The sequence below is a fragment of the Lygodium microphyllum genome, chromosome 29 (assembly GCF_053477565.2).
Source record: "Lygodium microphyllum isolate KBCC chromosome 29, Lygodium_microphyllum_v1.1.10, whole genome shotgun sequence".
Lineage (NCBI taxonomy): Eukaryota > Viridiplantae > Streptophyta > Polypodiopsida > Schizaeales > Lygodiaceae > Lygodium > Lygodium microphyllum.
Window position 1 is genome coordinate 114,255,749 of NC_141163.1, and position 14,885 is coordinate 114,270,633.

Genomic DNA, 14,885 nt, shown 5'->3' on the forward strand with positions numbered 1-14,885 from the left:
TAATGGCCAAGTGCAACATCTTTCAATGAACTAATGCCAACTCTTGTCCCTTTACCTCATCCCATACAATAATCCTCACTTTTTGGTTTATTGTTTATTTTATTTGATTGTCTTTTTTTATCAACATGTTTCCATTTAGAGTGCTGGAAGGTTGGTGGTTACCTTTTTGGACACCACATATGAGGATCTTGCTAATCCTCAAAAACCATATAGCTTTCTCTTAGAAGAAGTGCCCTTGCAAAATGATGCGCATTCTTGTGGATGGAGAGTGATTTCAAATGTTTGTAGGACAATAGATTCAAAGATTCACAAGATATATGGGATTAATGTAAGTATCTTTCACATTCTTTTTTGAGCAACATGTCTTTCAGTTTTCACAACAATTGCTGCATTATCATCAAATTTTATAATCATCCATTTCTTTGTTTTAACTCCCTACAAGTACAAACTATCACTATCATAACTTCTAACTTTTTAATATATATGTTGGGTACAGTTTCCAACTTATTACAATTTTCCTTGCAATGCCAAGATTACCCTGATTCATACACATGGTGGATAAGAGAGAGATGAATTGAGTTAATTTTGGACAGGGCAATCATGCCAGTCAACCCCGACTCTCCTCCATTTAAATCCTTAACTAAGAGTAAGAGTAAGGCAAAAGGCAATTCATCTGGAAAGACAAGTAAGGTAAGCTCCAAAAAGACAAAAATGCCAACACTTTCTCATCCATCTCCTCATCAACCCCCTAAAGAGAATACGCCCCCTGTCCAAGTCAAATTCTTCAACCAACCAAAGAAAAAATCCATTGTAAGGAGATTAGATATCTTTTCAGAAAGTGATGAAGAAGTTACAAAGCTAAAAGAAGGCAAATAGATGCAAATGAAGCAAGATCCTGGTATATCTACACTTCAATTTTGTAACTCTTCATTCAATAAAAAGCTTTTTATCAAATGTAAATGTCATCAAAGTTTTCATATTTATGGCTCAAAGCTTACAATTGTGGGAAGCAAGCAACTCATATAAGAGAAAGAAAGTTCAGCTCTTTTCCTAACTATTTTACCATTTATTTTGAACTTATATTTTAGGGATGTACAGTCGATCTCCAAGGTATCCCTTACATCTTTAAGATTCCAATTGGAAGTGATATTTACCTCATTTTCTATAACTTGCACCTTAAGTTTGAAGGGCATGCAATCTGTATCAGAATCCAAGGGAATCCAGATGCCTAGTAAGTTTGTATCTCCTATAATCAAAGGCCAAAGCAAGAGTTTGTCGTGCTATATTATAACACAAAGACAAGGATTGGGGGCATACAATACACCTCATGGAGTTGCCCTTATGGTCAACCTCTCTAGATTTTCAAAGCTTTCCTATAATGTTATCTAGTTTTGCTTCTGCAAAAATTTTACTTAGCCAATATACTTTTGTTCTTTGCAAGTTTGCTATTTTGAAGTAGCCCACAAAGATATGTAAGGGGATAAACCATGATAGGCGTATTCTTCTTGAGATCCTTCCAGTCGTCATGGACTTTTGAATATCTTGACATATTTTGAATTTAAAACTATGCATGGTTGCCTTATCAGGAACCTCCCAAATTAGAGATGAGAGACCTAGCAATGGCAAATCCTCGATATGTCCATATGTACCCTCTCTAGATGGAACCACATATTGTGCATAATATATAAAAATTCTTCTCTCACTAAAAGAATTGACTGTCTCATCAATATATATAATGTTTACAAACACTCCATAGGTTGCCATTCAGTACTTGTTGATGGAAATATATCTACAACCAAGAATTCGATATTAATACTTGCTTAAATGTAAAAAAAAAAATCACATATGTTGTCAACTTAAGACTTACAATGTGTATGTTGGCAAACACATTCGTTAGGAGACAAGTGCATATCCTTGGCCATGTAAGCATGTTGCACTTTGACTAACCACCCTTCATGCGTAATTTTAAAAGCAATCCCTTTCCAATGATGTTTTATATCCCCTCTTTTTCTTATTTTGACCTTGTGAGAGCCTTTGCAAGAGGGCGACATGGTCACCCAATCATTTATGCAAAAGGTTTTAGGCTCCCAATTTCTATCTACTCCTTGGCTATAGACAGTACATGAGTTTATTAAACAAGACGGGTGCCTTTGGGATGCCATACTTAGATTGAATTCGCAAAGAAAAGTGCTCATTGAGAAAGGCAAATGAGCAAAGAAAGAAGCACGCCGAGAAAGATGAATGAACAAAGAAGAAATAATAAAAAAACTAATGAAAATATATTGGGGGCACCAAAAGCTCCTAACTTTTAAAAAATTCATTATTAACTTCACAACGTCTTTATCATAACCGATTTTGTTAGATTTTAAAAGTAAATAAGGACTTCGGGACTACCAAAATATGTCAGAGTTTGGAGATTTTAGCTAAAAGAGAAGAGAGAATCACACAAAGTGGACTCTACTATCTCCAAAAAGGAGGAGATAAGAATACCATATTCTTGCACACGTGGCAAACTCTCTTTGGCCCTTTCCTTAATCCCGTGATTAACAAAACTACATTTTTTGAAGTTTTTTTGGCCCTAATGGGTTATTTTGGCACATGGCTATATGTAGAAGCACTGCTTGATCTCTAAGTCAAACTTTTATGGTTGTGTTGAACACATTATTATTGCTTAGGATTGGCTTAAAGTTCATTGGTTTTGACATGTATAGCTCCATAACCAAGAGAGTGCATGGTTCATCTTAAGGGTTATTATGACCATGGATCCAAATTTTGACATCACAATTGGACTCCTCATGCTTGAAAAAGGGGTGCATGTAAGCTCATCAATTTATGGTACTTAGATAGTGAATTGTCTATACAAGCAACTCATTTGGCACTATACAAGCAACTTATTTGGCGCATGGCTAGATATCTTAAATTCAGGCCTCAAATTGCAAGGTTTCCTATCTAATATAGTGCCATAAGGGTCTCAATTCCCAAAATTTGATGTCCATAAAATTTACATGTGCCATGTGGGATGCAAAATGACAAGAGCAAACAATTTTCTCCAACTAAGAATTAAGAGTATTTTTAAATGTTGTTATGATGCACATAATTATTATATTTTTATCATTTTTCCTTGAATTAGAAGTTCCATTAGTCAAACCCTAAGTGTTCTTATTGTTGATGAGTCACCCATTGAACTTGCAGTAGCATCCCTTATCATTTACTCAAGCTTCACCACTCCTCATGGCACACTGGCAAATCAAGCCCCATTTTCGTGTTTTCTCCAAAAGAAATTTGAGTGATATCAATGTATAAGATCCCTATTCTCAACTTTGTTTCTTGCTCCATTTTCATGCATTTCAATTTTTCTCCCTATTGCTCCTTATCTTCCCAACTTAGTCTTCGCAATTGCTTCTCCTTTCTATCATTTTCTTCTCAATAATCTCTTACTACCCTACCTCTACTTACTAATGTGCAATATCATAGAACTAAAGATTCTGAGTGGAAGCACACAAGTAAAAGTAAGAGCAAAGCAAGAGAGCAAGAGAGAGAAAGACACAACATGCGACTAGCCTTCCCTTATTCAATAGTTACTAAAAGAACAAAGAGTAAAGTGATAGTGATGGGCACCCACCACTTAGAGTGTACAAGTATGTAGGTATAGTGTACAGTAAGTAAATGTGGGTGGTTAGGCACAAGCACCCCCTATAACCCCCAACATATGTTAACACCTACCTGTGCTAAACAAGTAACCAAAGCCATTTGAGAACATTATGAAAGCAAAAGGGCTGTTGTTACAAGGGTGTCATGTAATGAAGTTGAGATGTTTGATTAACAAAGCAACATTGTCAATTAGCCGAATGCTTTCCAATCTTAAACACCCTATGCTTTTAGCTCTAGAGAGTTTCAAGTATGACCTGATGAGGAAAGTTGCTAGTCCAAGAACAAAGTAAGTGTTTGCCAAGTTTCTCTCCATGAGAGTTTTCGTGTGATGCGATTAGAAGAAGTGCAGATGGTCTTGGCCAAGGCTTTTTTTTTCACCCATGCAATGACAATCCTGGATAATAATTATTGGGAATATGCATGGAAGAAAATTATGGAGTTTGGGGTCAACTTTTCCCCACCATCTTATCACTTAATATGGCATGATGTTCTTGACAAGTGCCACTCAAAGGTGAAGGAGCAGGTTGAGAGGGTTGTTCTATGAACTTGAGCATGATAGGATGCACTATTGCATTGGATAGTTGGTTCAATGTTTAGTAACAATCATTGATAAACATCATGTTGCTGTCACCAAGGGTATCCGAATACATTCTTAAAGGGTACAGATAGCACATGAAAAATCAAGTCAAGGGAGCACATTGTAGATATTTTATGTGTGAGACTATTAAAGAGATACAACATCATCATGTGGTGCAAGGTACTATCAATAATGCAAAGAATTGTAAAAATGTAGCTCAACTTCTAGAAGAGCAATATCCAAAGATTACATATGTAGTGATTAAAACACTTATTTTCTTAATTTAGTCCTTAAATGGTTGGTATCAAAAGGAGGGTGCAGCTTGGTTTGCCAGCATTCTTGTGATGATTGCAAGAGAGCTATTAAGTTGATTCTCAAAAGAAGTTGAGTACTCCACATATACAGAGCTTGGATATCATGCATGTTAAAGCTTCTTGCAGAGACATGGTTTTGCACCCATTTTTATACTTTGGAGTCCTTAATTCAATAGAGGCATTCTTGTACATGGATATGTACGATTGGGAGGTTGAATAAAGTATGCAAGTGAGATTTAAGGTTGCTGAGTTGTGAACAAGGATAAGTGGTAGCGGTCTATTGTTCATGCATGTCATGTACTACAGCTCATTATGTATGCTATATGTAGTATGGATGAGAATGTGGCAAATATGAAAAAAATATAGATGACATGGTGGAATGTGCAAGAGATTTTAGAGTCTCCTGAGGAGATTAAAAACTCCATTGCAAAGATCTAGCAAATGTTGTTTAAGGCATCTCAAAGAAATGTACAATTAAATTATATTCAAAGGAGATGGGTTGTAGCCCCCATAAACCATTGCATGGTATCATATACCTATTAGATCATGAGAATTGGGGCCTAGACATATGGAGCAACATTGAGGTGGTTGCAAACTTCTAAACTGTGATTAGCACATTCTTCCAAATGATGAGGGGCACACAAGGAATGTGTCAAGGTTATCTTTAAATTTAGACTAAGAGAAGGTCCATTTTCTAATCCCTTTATGCAAGAGATGGCCAAAGACCAAGTGGCATGGAAGTGGTGGACCATGAATGTCAAGGAGACTTGTCCACATTTGGGACTACTTGTTGTGCATATACTAGTGCAATGTGCTAGCAACTCTCACTCAAAGCGAAACTAGAGCACGTATAAATAAATGCACATCACCATTCGAAACACATTGTTGGTAGACAAGGCTCAGAAGTTGGTATACATGTTTTGCAATGATAGTATTTTGCATATGCTTGAGAGAAATGACTACAAGGAGGGTATGCCCTTGCAAAAGTATAATTGTGATGGCATTGAGACAAAGGCACCAAACACCATTGCAATGGACATTGAGATTCAGATGAACCTAAAGGTAATGGATGTAGGCATTGAGGAGCATCTTGCTTGTCAGATGGCTTGATCACATGCATGATTGATCAAGTTCAAACATCATGATGTAGTAATGGATCAGCTTTGAAGCTTTAACTCTCCTTTTTTCTTGATATAAAAAGTTTAGATGCTATGGATGATTGACTTGTGGACATTTAAAGTTATTTACAACAATAAGTTTGAAATGTCACATTTAGCTTGTATTATGAAAGACACGGTTTATTGTTTTGATGATGAAAGATACAATTTATTGTTTTAACTTTTCATAATTGATATACTTTGAAAGACATCTCTTTATAGGGATTCAATAGTGCTATTGCTTGACATTCATTGTGACTCATTTAATATTTGTACATAGATGATGTTTACATAACATTTTCAATCAATAAAGAGGTTGCAGATAGCACTAGGAGTGCTCTCTCAATTTCCCACTTGAGATTGAGCAAAGGAAATTCTAAATATCTTATATAAAGATTCAGAAAAGAGAGTGAGACAAATACTTATTGTTCACAATCATCTGTCGCACCAAGCAGGCAAGATACATAGTAGTGCCTGCACATCAAGAAGTATGAGTATGTTTCCCTATCAAATGATGTAAAGCAACCCATCGAGAGGGGCAAGGATCACCCAACAAAAAGCTCATAGAAGCTGATGGTGCACTTGAGGGAGGAGCTTTAGTGCCATCCTGTTGGTGGGGGGTGCTTATGTTTCAGCAAACAAGGAGCTCTCATGCTCATGTGTCATGCCACCATTGTACCTCTACCTCTGTCTCTACCCCCACACCATGCATGCTTTCACCAAAAATGCTACCCAAACCACTATGCTAATGCCCTTTGTTGATAAGTAAAAAAACTTGCATGGGAATATGGAAGAGAGAAAATAAGAAAGAGAGAAAGACTTGTGAGCAACTCGAACTTAATTGGCAAAATGTTGAAACCTCTATTCTCAATGGAGAGAGAGAGAGAGAGAGAGAGAGAGAGAGAGAGAGAGAGAGAGAGAGAGAGAGAGAGAGAGAGAGAGAGAGAGAGAGAGAGAGAGAGAGAGAGAGAGAGAGAGAGAGCTCTAACTAAGTTGCTCATATCTTGCGCATCATGATCGTCAATGCCATTAATCTAGATCCAAATATCATCAAGGTTGAGAGCCAAGCATCATATATCATGTTAAGTGTCCCAAAATGGGGAGAGAGAGAGAGAGAGAGAGAAATTTCTCTCAAAAAGAGAAAAAGACATGTTTAGAAATGGGCGTGCTTAAATTCACAAAATGGGGTATTTCCAATTTAAAACTTCACAGAGGTTTAGGAAAGCTTTGTAGGCTCAGGAGCAAAACCATGGTTCAAGGTTACCTTATAATCCATAGTCAAATGTATAAATTGTATTGATTGTAAACATGTGAGGTCTACCATTTAATACTCTTACATTATGACTCTTATATTTTGAAAGGGACATTGTGCTTGTTCTTGTGTTATGATGATCTCTACTTTTTGTCTTTCTCTCCTTATATATGGAAGGAATCTAATCAAACTTTAGCTCTTAGTTTAAATGAAGTTGGGCTATATCTAAATGAGCAATGGACACTTATATCAAAAAGGGAGCATGCATTACATAGTGTGTTCATAAGTTCATTTTATCCCATGATTTACACCTTTATAAACAACTTCAATGTAGGGTAAAGGCACATGATGTTTCTATTTTACTAGTGTCCTTGATATTATAAACACAATTCTCAAATTTCAACCCCTTAACTAGCATTGTTAGAATAATATTCCTAAATAAAGCTCTTTACTATAAAATCAAACATGCGAAAGACAAAGAAAAGTTTATAACAAGCATATTGTAGCATTATTTTCTTTGGAAATTTTGTAGAAGTTGTGATTGATATGTTTGAGTCCTATATGAAAATAATTAAAGTAAATAATTCACACATACTTAAATCCTTACTTACTCAAAAATAAACTTTATATTGTAGTGATAAGTATGCATGTCTATTCAATGAGGCCCCTTTAAGTGAATGGAGGTTAAGAATGGACTTCTTCTCTATAGATATGAGTTCACCAACAAGATTGCATTATTGATTGGAGCATTTTTGTTGTACTTTGCAACAAGGACGTTCGGCTACTTTTCATAGATATTTAACTTCCTCAAATTTACTCCTTGAATACAAGTGTATATGACAAAGATATCTAAAGGATGTCAATAGCGTAAAGTGATTGAGGGTTTTAGCTATATTGCAAGAGTAAGAGTTTTCACAATATTGGTTATTTATCTTCGTTGAGAGTGATACAAAACATTTTAATATGTCTACATGGACAAGGACATGGTGATGAACTAATTAAATTCTACCAAGCTAGTACATGAATGTTATTCCCTGGCCCACTTTGCTTATGTCAAGGGAAGAGATCAAAGGGGAAAAGGCATCACATTTGTAAACCTTTGGACTGATCTCTATGTTTGCAAGGAAGAAGCATGTTTGAAAAGACTCATATATGTTACTTGGAGGTACATTGAGGTATTGTGGTAGGTTCAGATAAAGATAGTTTTCGATGGGGGGGTGACCTGTAAAGGAGGTGTTGCAATCAACAAAATAATTTGGAAACATTACATTGTTGTTCTTTTTATGTCTTAGGGGGTAGACATTGGTGCAAACTCTTCCATATTAACTATAGTTTAAAAGAAAAAAAGTGATCTTACGGCACAAGCCTATGGCATAGGATAAAAGCCAAATAATCAAAGTAAATTATGGTGATAGGCCTACAAACCATTACTTTCTCAAGCACCACGGTTTATTAGATCTCTAATGTCACTAAACGAAGAGGCAAACAAAACATTAGAATTTGCAATTAGAAAACAACAAACGATGGGAAGCCCACAAAGTTTTACTTAGGGAAGTTGGACCTCGTGGCCCTAATGAACTACTTTTACCGTTTCGATCTTTGTCCTGTAACCAAGCTTTAAGGTTCTTCTCATCTTTGTAAATGTATTTCGCTTTTGTTGAAAGCAAAGTCTGATATGTCATGAGACGAAACTCTTAGTGATCGAATAAAAAGTAAGGTGAATCTTAAGTGTGCATGACTCTCCGTTTATTATTAACGACGCTTTTACCTCATGCTTAACAGCAATGCCCCTGGCTATTGCTCACCCAATCATGGCATTCATTATGGCCAATCAGTCCAATATGATCTATTGAAGACATGCATACAGATCGATTCCTGCGGTGGGGTGATTGGCCAAGGCCAGCAGACAAGGACGTGAGTGGAATGCGCTTGTGTACAGAGCTTTGTTTTTACGTTACTCGAGATGGCGTGCCCCCTATCCTGCTTCCATGAGTGTTGACTGTGATCCATGGATTGATGCTGATATATATCTGTCGCACGTCACACAATTAAACGATCGTATCATCTCTCTCTCTCTCTCTCTCTCTCTCTCATTCACACACGCACGTCACCGTAAGCTCGATCAACTATTAAACAAGGCTCCACCACTGAAACAAGGCAAGGAGACGACGTGCCTTCCTCACACAAAACAGTGCTGCAGTTGCAGCTTCTTATAACACACCATGTTACATAATGAGCAAGGCAGTCTCTGGTAGTTCGTGGGCGTCTTATACCGATCATCCGTTCATGCGCCGATTGATCTACCTATCTATTCTCTCTCTATCTCTCTTACCGCTCTATATTATCATGCAAAGAGCCCCATTCGCTCCCTCATCTTTAATCGAGATAGCATATATTAATGCTCAACTCTTATGCAGCAGCTCTTTTCTAGTGGCGGATGGTGTGTCATTACTAGGTTATCTTGATGCTTAAGTGTAGGAGCATTAGGAGCTTGGGAGTGTAGCAATATAATTTGTGTGTGTGATCGATAACTAGCTTGAGAGTGTAGCAATATTTGGGTGTGTGATCGATATCTAGCTTGAGAGTGCAGCAATATTTGGGTGTACTCAACAAAAATGGAGGCGACTATTATAGGACGATCTTTGAAGTGGTACAAGCACCCTTCTCCTCCTCTACCACCATCACCACATGTACAAGAATTCCCACCACCGGCACCATTCCCGCCGTCACCACCACTCCCAAAAGGATGTCCACCACCGCCGCCAAAGGAATGCCCTCCTCCTGCACTGCCACCACCACCACCTCCAAAAGAATACCCTACACCACTGCCACCAAAAGAATGTCCCCCTCCTGCACTGCCACCACCTTCGCCACCACAAGAACACCCCCCTCCTGTGCCTTCTGGAAATGTACCACCTCCAACTCCTCCCTACAGCACCCCATCACCGCCTTACTCCAGTAACTCACCACCCCTAAGTCCTGCATATACTACTCCACCGCCACCTCCCACAAGCAACATTCCTCCCTCAAGTAGTCCTCCTTATAATGTTGGGACAAGCCCACCCCCTTGCCCTCCACCACCTCCTAAGACCCCGGCTTACCCCCCACATACTTCCCCCTCTCCCCCTTCCACCTACAATAGCCCCACTTCTCCTCCCATTGCTCAAGGGCCACCACCCTCCTACCCGCCCTATGGTACTCCCCCTTCCCAAGGGTCGCCTTACTCCCACCCACCCTATGGTGTTCCCCCTAATGTGCCATCAAGTAAACCACCCTCCTACCCGCCCTATGGTACTCCCCCTTCCCAAGGGCCGCCTTACTCCTATCCACCCTCTGGTGTTCCCCCTAATGTGCCATCAAGTAAACCACCGAGTGCCCAAGGCCCACCTCCCTCCTACCCGCCCTACGGTACTCCCCCTCCCCAAGGACCGCCTTACTCCTACCCACCCTATGCTCCTTCCCCTAATGTGCCATCGAGTAAACCACCATATGTAAGCCCACCAGGTGAGTGGAATTTTTCTTGGAATTCAATACAATAGCACTCCATGCTCCCATATATGTATATATATGTATGCAAATTTCCATGCATATGACACCAATCTGCAATATCGTCATATTGAAAACCTTTGATCTAGAATTTGCTAAGCTTTGACAATGGGTTGTGATATAAGTGGTTTGGGCATGTGTGTGAGTTTAGTGAGTGTGAATTTCCAAACCTCAGGGTGTAGGTCTGGTGCCACAACCATTATTGTCTAGAATTTGTGCTCACTTGTCCCTTGTAGACCTTTTGTCATAAGGCCTCTTAGAGTGACACAATCATTTTTGTCTAGAATCTGTCCTCACTTGTCCCTTGTAGACCTTCTCTCATAAGGCCTTAGAGTGACACAATCATTAATGTCTAAATTGGCCATTCATTTGAGACTAAACCTCGGTGTCTTTTGTCGATGTGACTCTAGGTTCCTATGGCCCTCCTCACATGCCACCTAGCGCCCCGCCATACGTGCCGGGCGCTCCATTCACACCAGCCTACCCACCATCCCCGACACCCGCACCATTAGGGTCCGTTTCCCCGCCGCCTCCGAAGCACCACGTGCCCACGGGGACGATTGTGGGGGTGTGCGTGGCGGGTGCTTTTGCGATCGCGGTGGTTCTCACGCTGCTGGTGTGCCTGGTAAAGAAGAAGAAGAAGAAGATGCTGGCGCAGCCACCGCCGCCGCCCCACTTTGAAGGGGGTGGGTACGGACAGGGCCCGCACGTGCTTTCATCGGTTCAACACCATCACGGGGGCTCGGCCGGGGGCTACTCTAGTGCCGGTGGGGGGCTGGGTGCAGGTAAATCTCCTAACTGATTTTATGTACCCGCCAGACAATTTCTGACGGGAATTTCTTTAAATCAAATCAACTTCTACATATTTTCGCAGCTAATTACTGCGCCCTTACTGGTTGGCGCTCTGTAGAGGGTGGTGTTGCAGGTTCCTATTCTGCCATCGAAGCTACTAGCTACGGCACTCGCGTTATCAAGGAGACTCGCGCGACGCATGAAGAGGCTGGCGTGAGGTTGGAGGCTGATGCAAACCAAGAGCATTCGTCTGATCCGTGCCTGGTGAGCATCTGATCTCAACACGCGAGAGAGAGAGCGAGAGAGAGAGAGAGAGAGAGAGAGAGCTTTGAATTGTCAACAGAACAAAATAGGGCTCTTTTGCCTTGTTTGCCCCTATAGTGTTCAACGTCGTGAGCTGAGCTTCTATTGGGGAGGCACCACATACCTATCTAGGGGTGGTCCCTCGCTCGCACAAGCTCACCATGTTGTAATTCACAATGTGAGAATTGTAGTGTGAATTTGTCTAAACTTTCTTCTATGTAAAGAAGTGTTTTTCCTCGTGTTACTTGTGTAGAGAGAGAGCACTAGCGCTTGAGCTTTGGCTTGCATTTGATTGTGCTCACATAGCTTGTGCTTTTTCTCATGTGCGCTTGTGTCTCCACATTGCCATCATTGTTGAAACTAGGCTGAAGTTTCTTTAGATCATCCAAGCTTGACAAATGGATTAATAGAAGTCGATTGCAAATTGAGCCAATCAATCTATCATTCTTAACTAGTTGGAAGTGGCAAATCTAACTTCAAGGTCTGCATAAAAGAGGACAATCAATTTAAGGTTATATTTGGTCGAAGTCGTGTGTGTGCACTTTAGGACTTTGAGATATTTCTCTTGAGTTGGCTCCATAAAGGATACTAGATAACCCTCGACAATGATATTCTTTATCCTATGCAGCCCTAAGCTTCTAATTGTTTGTTCTCGATATTATAATACTACTAAACAATCTTTTGACGTTACACTCTCAGCTCAGAATGGTGATGTGTGCTTATACTTGGGCCCAACATCTTTTGAGAAACCCCATGGAGCTCATTCTCTCCCTCGAATTGAATTCGTAATAGGGTCAAGAATAAAATTGGTTCCAGGGGCCACCAAAGAAGGCAAGTTGCTATCCATGAGAGGGCAAAGAATATTGGCACGAACACCTTAGCCTTAAGTAGCATGTAGTGTCAAACACACCATCTCTTTTTGCCCTTAACGTAGGGGAGCCATAATCAAACAAGAGCATCATTTAATTTCATTTATTCACCACCAATCTTATAAGAGCATTTGGAAGATATAAGAAAGGAATGCATAGAGACAAATACTTCCATTCTCATGTGGATAGTCATATCAGGCACAAGCTCTTTCATTACCTAAATAAGGGATTGGACCATGATTAAGTATGAGCACTACCTAATCTATTCTAAACTTTTGTGACATGAAATAGATAACAAGAACACAAATCTCACACAACAGCACTCATACAAGTATGGTATACAACAATAAATGGAGAATTACTTATACTTTCACCATCGTAAAAAGCAAAAGCTTTTGACATGTATCTCTATTCTTAGACTATTACTTAGCTCTCATACACATTACCATAGGCAAACATCACATGGTACTTAGATTGTTACTTAGTTCTCATACATCTTACCATAGGCACAAATCAAATGCTATTAAAGTTGAGCTCATTTTCTTCTCTACATGAAGCTTCTACAATGACTCTCAAAAACATCTCAAAATCCCTAAAGAAGTTAGTATTCCATAGTACATCCATTTGCTAAAACAAACATTTGTTAAAATGTGACACTTCTAGGTTTAACACGTGTTGACTAGCTACACATAATAGTATGTTTTAGGTACCTTTAGGAGCCCCAATTAAACATTTAGTACATGGGGATAAAGATTGGCATATAGATGTGTGAAAGACTCAAGTGTTTATAAGTAAGGCTTATGTGTTCCTCTATCAAGGTTTGAAGAAATATGATTCTATAAAAAAGCTAACCAAAAGAAGTTGTTGATGTTAAGACTAGATTTTTGTTTGAATGTTGTTTAGGGCCACACTATGGAGGACATTGAAAACTTGAGGGCCAACACAGATTCACAAGAAGACATGGAGTTGTATCGATATTATATTGCCAAGTTGCTAGAAGATTTATGCTTACAAAGAGGAGATCACAAAAAAAGCTCATATGCTCAAAATAAGTTTTATCAACCACTTCCAATATTTGTTGCTTGTGCAAATTAAAGGTTCTCACCCATTTGAATAATGGTACTATCATCGTAAATAAATTGTTTCAAAAGTCACATAAAGGCGAAGAAGGAAGCTTGAAAATTATGTCATTCATCTCTAAGTACATAGATTTCATCCATCATTGATTGTAAAGATATAGAAATTCTTTCATGGTCAATCCTATTTGAATTGATTGTAAAAGTGAAGCCATTCTTGCTTCCCTATCCTTTTCTTCAATTAGCTTTGTAAAATTCTACCTTTACGTGTAATAAATAAAGTGCATGAGTTGAGATTGTTTTGCTTGAAAACTCTTTAACCATCTTATTGTAGCCACTGTCCTTACTTAGGAGTATGGAATGTGAACACAAAAACAACAAAGTGTTTTGAGGAGAAAGGACACTCATTACGTGGGTTCAAAGACAAAATTGACATCTATGCATGAAAGATTCCATTGTTGCAAAAGTGAGTGACGTTTCTACTCGAGATTCTATCAAAAGTAGGTTACTTTTCCACTCAAGATTCCATGACAAAAGAAATAACCTATTGGTTTCACATCATACTTGTCTTTCTTTCAAAAAAAATTGAGTTTACATTTGTCTAACTTTCTCATTGAAAACGTGAGAAACTTAACATTCTTGACATCTTCAAGTGTCATATAGCTTCTAAACATTACACACACACACACACACACACACACACACACACACCAAGTGTCACGAACCCACCATGGGTCCGTCGTGGGGTAGGGTGACCCACCCCATGGAACCCACCTCATGGGATATTATCCACCACTCGGCGTGCCCAAAAGCTCACGGAAGCATGACACAACACGGCACAATGATACAACAAGTGAGAGGGGTCTAAAAAATGGGGGTCCCCCCTTGAGGGCTTGAAGTTATATTGCATGTTGGCATGAAGACAATGGAAGCTTACAAGAGCACCAAAAGGTGAGAGGGGTGGTTTCACGAGTGAGGGTGGTGGTTTCAACACGTGACGCACTTAGCTCAACACCATGGGGTGAGGGACTGTGTGTGTGTGTGTGTGTGTGTGTGTGTGTGTGTGTGTGTGTGTGTGTGTGTGTGTGTGTGTGTGTGTGTGTGTGTGTGTGTGTGTGTGTGTGTGTGTGTGTGTGTGTGTGTGTGTGTGTGTGTGTGTGTGTGTGTGTGTGTGTGTGTGTGTGTGTGTGTGTGTGTGTGTGTGTGTGTGTGTGTGTGTGTGTGTGTGTGTGTGTGTGTGTGTGTGTGTGTGTGTGTGTGTGTGTGTGTGTGTGTGTGTGTGTGTGTGTGTGTGTGTGTGTGTGTGTGTGTGTGTGTGTGTGTGTGCATATATATATATATGAATGTA

At 39.5% G+C, this 14,885-nt stretch overlaps 1 protein-coding gene across 1 annotated transcript; it reads left to right on the forward strand.

The window, feature by feature from the left end:
• Positions 1–9,094: 9,094 nt before the first annotated feature.
• Positions 9,095–13,835, forward strand: LOC148011054 (uncharacterized). Its single transcript, XM_087671093.1, has 4 exons — positions 9,095–10,455; positions 10,908–11,282; positions 11,408–11,553; positions 13,365–13,835. Exons 1-4 carry the CDS (start codon positions 9,567–9,569, stop codon positions 13,554–13,556), a joined length of 1,602 nt encoding a protein of 533 aa, XP_087527219.1. The 5' UTR covers positions 9,095–9,566; the 3' UTR covers positions 13,557–13,835.
• The last annotated feature ends 1,050 nt before the right edge of the window (positions 13,836–14,885 follow it).

Excerpts from the sequence above, each read along its gene's own strand:
- LOC148011054 (XM_087671093.1), top strand. The coding sequence starts at position 9,567 with ATGGAGGCGACTATTATAGGACGATCTTTGAAGTGGTACAAGCACCCT. Across the intron at positions 10,456-10,907 it reads ACCATATGTAAGCCCACCAG|GTTCCTATGGCCCTCCTCAC; the intron begins GTGAGTGGAATT and ends ATGTGACTCTAG. Across the intron at positions 11,283-11,407 it reads CGGTGGGGGGCTGGGTGCAG|AGGGTGGTGTTGCAGGTTCC; the intron begins GTAAATCTCCTA and ends GGCGCTCTGTAG.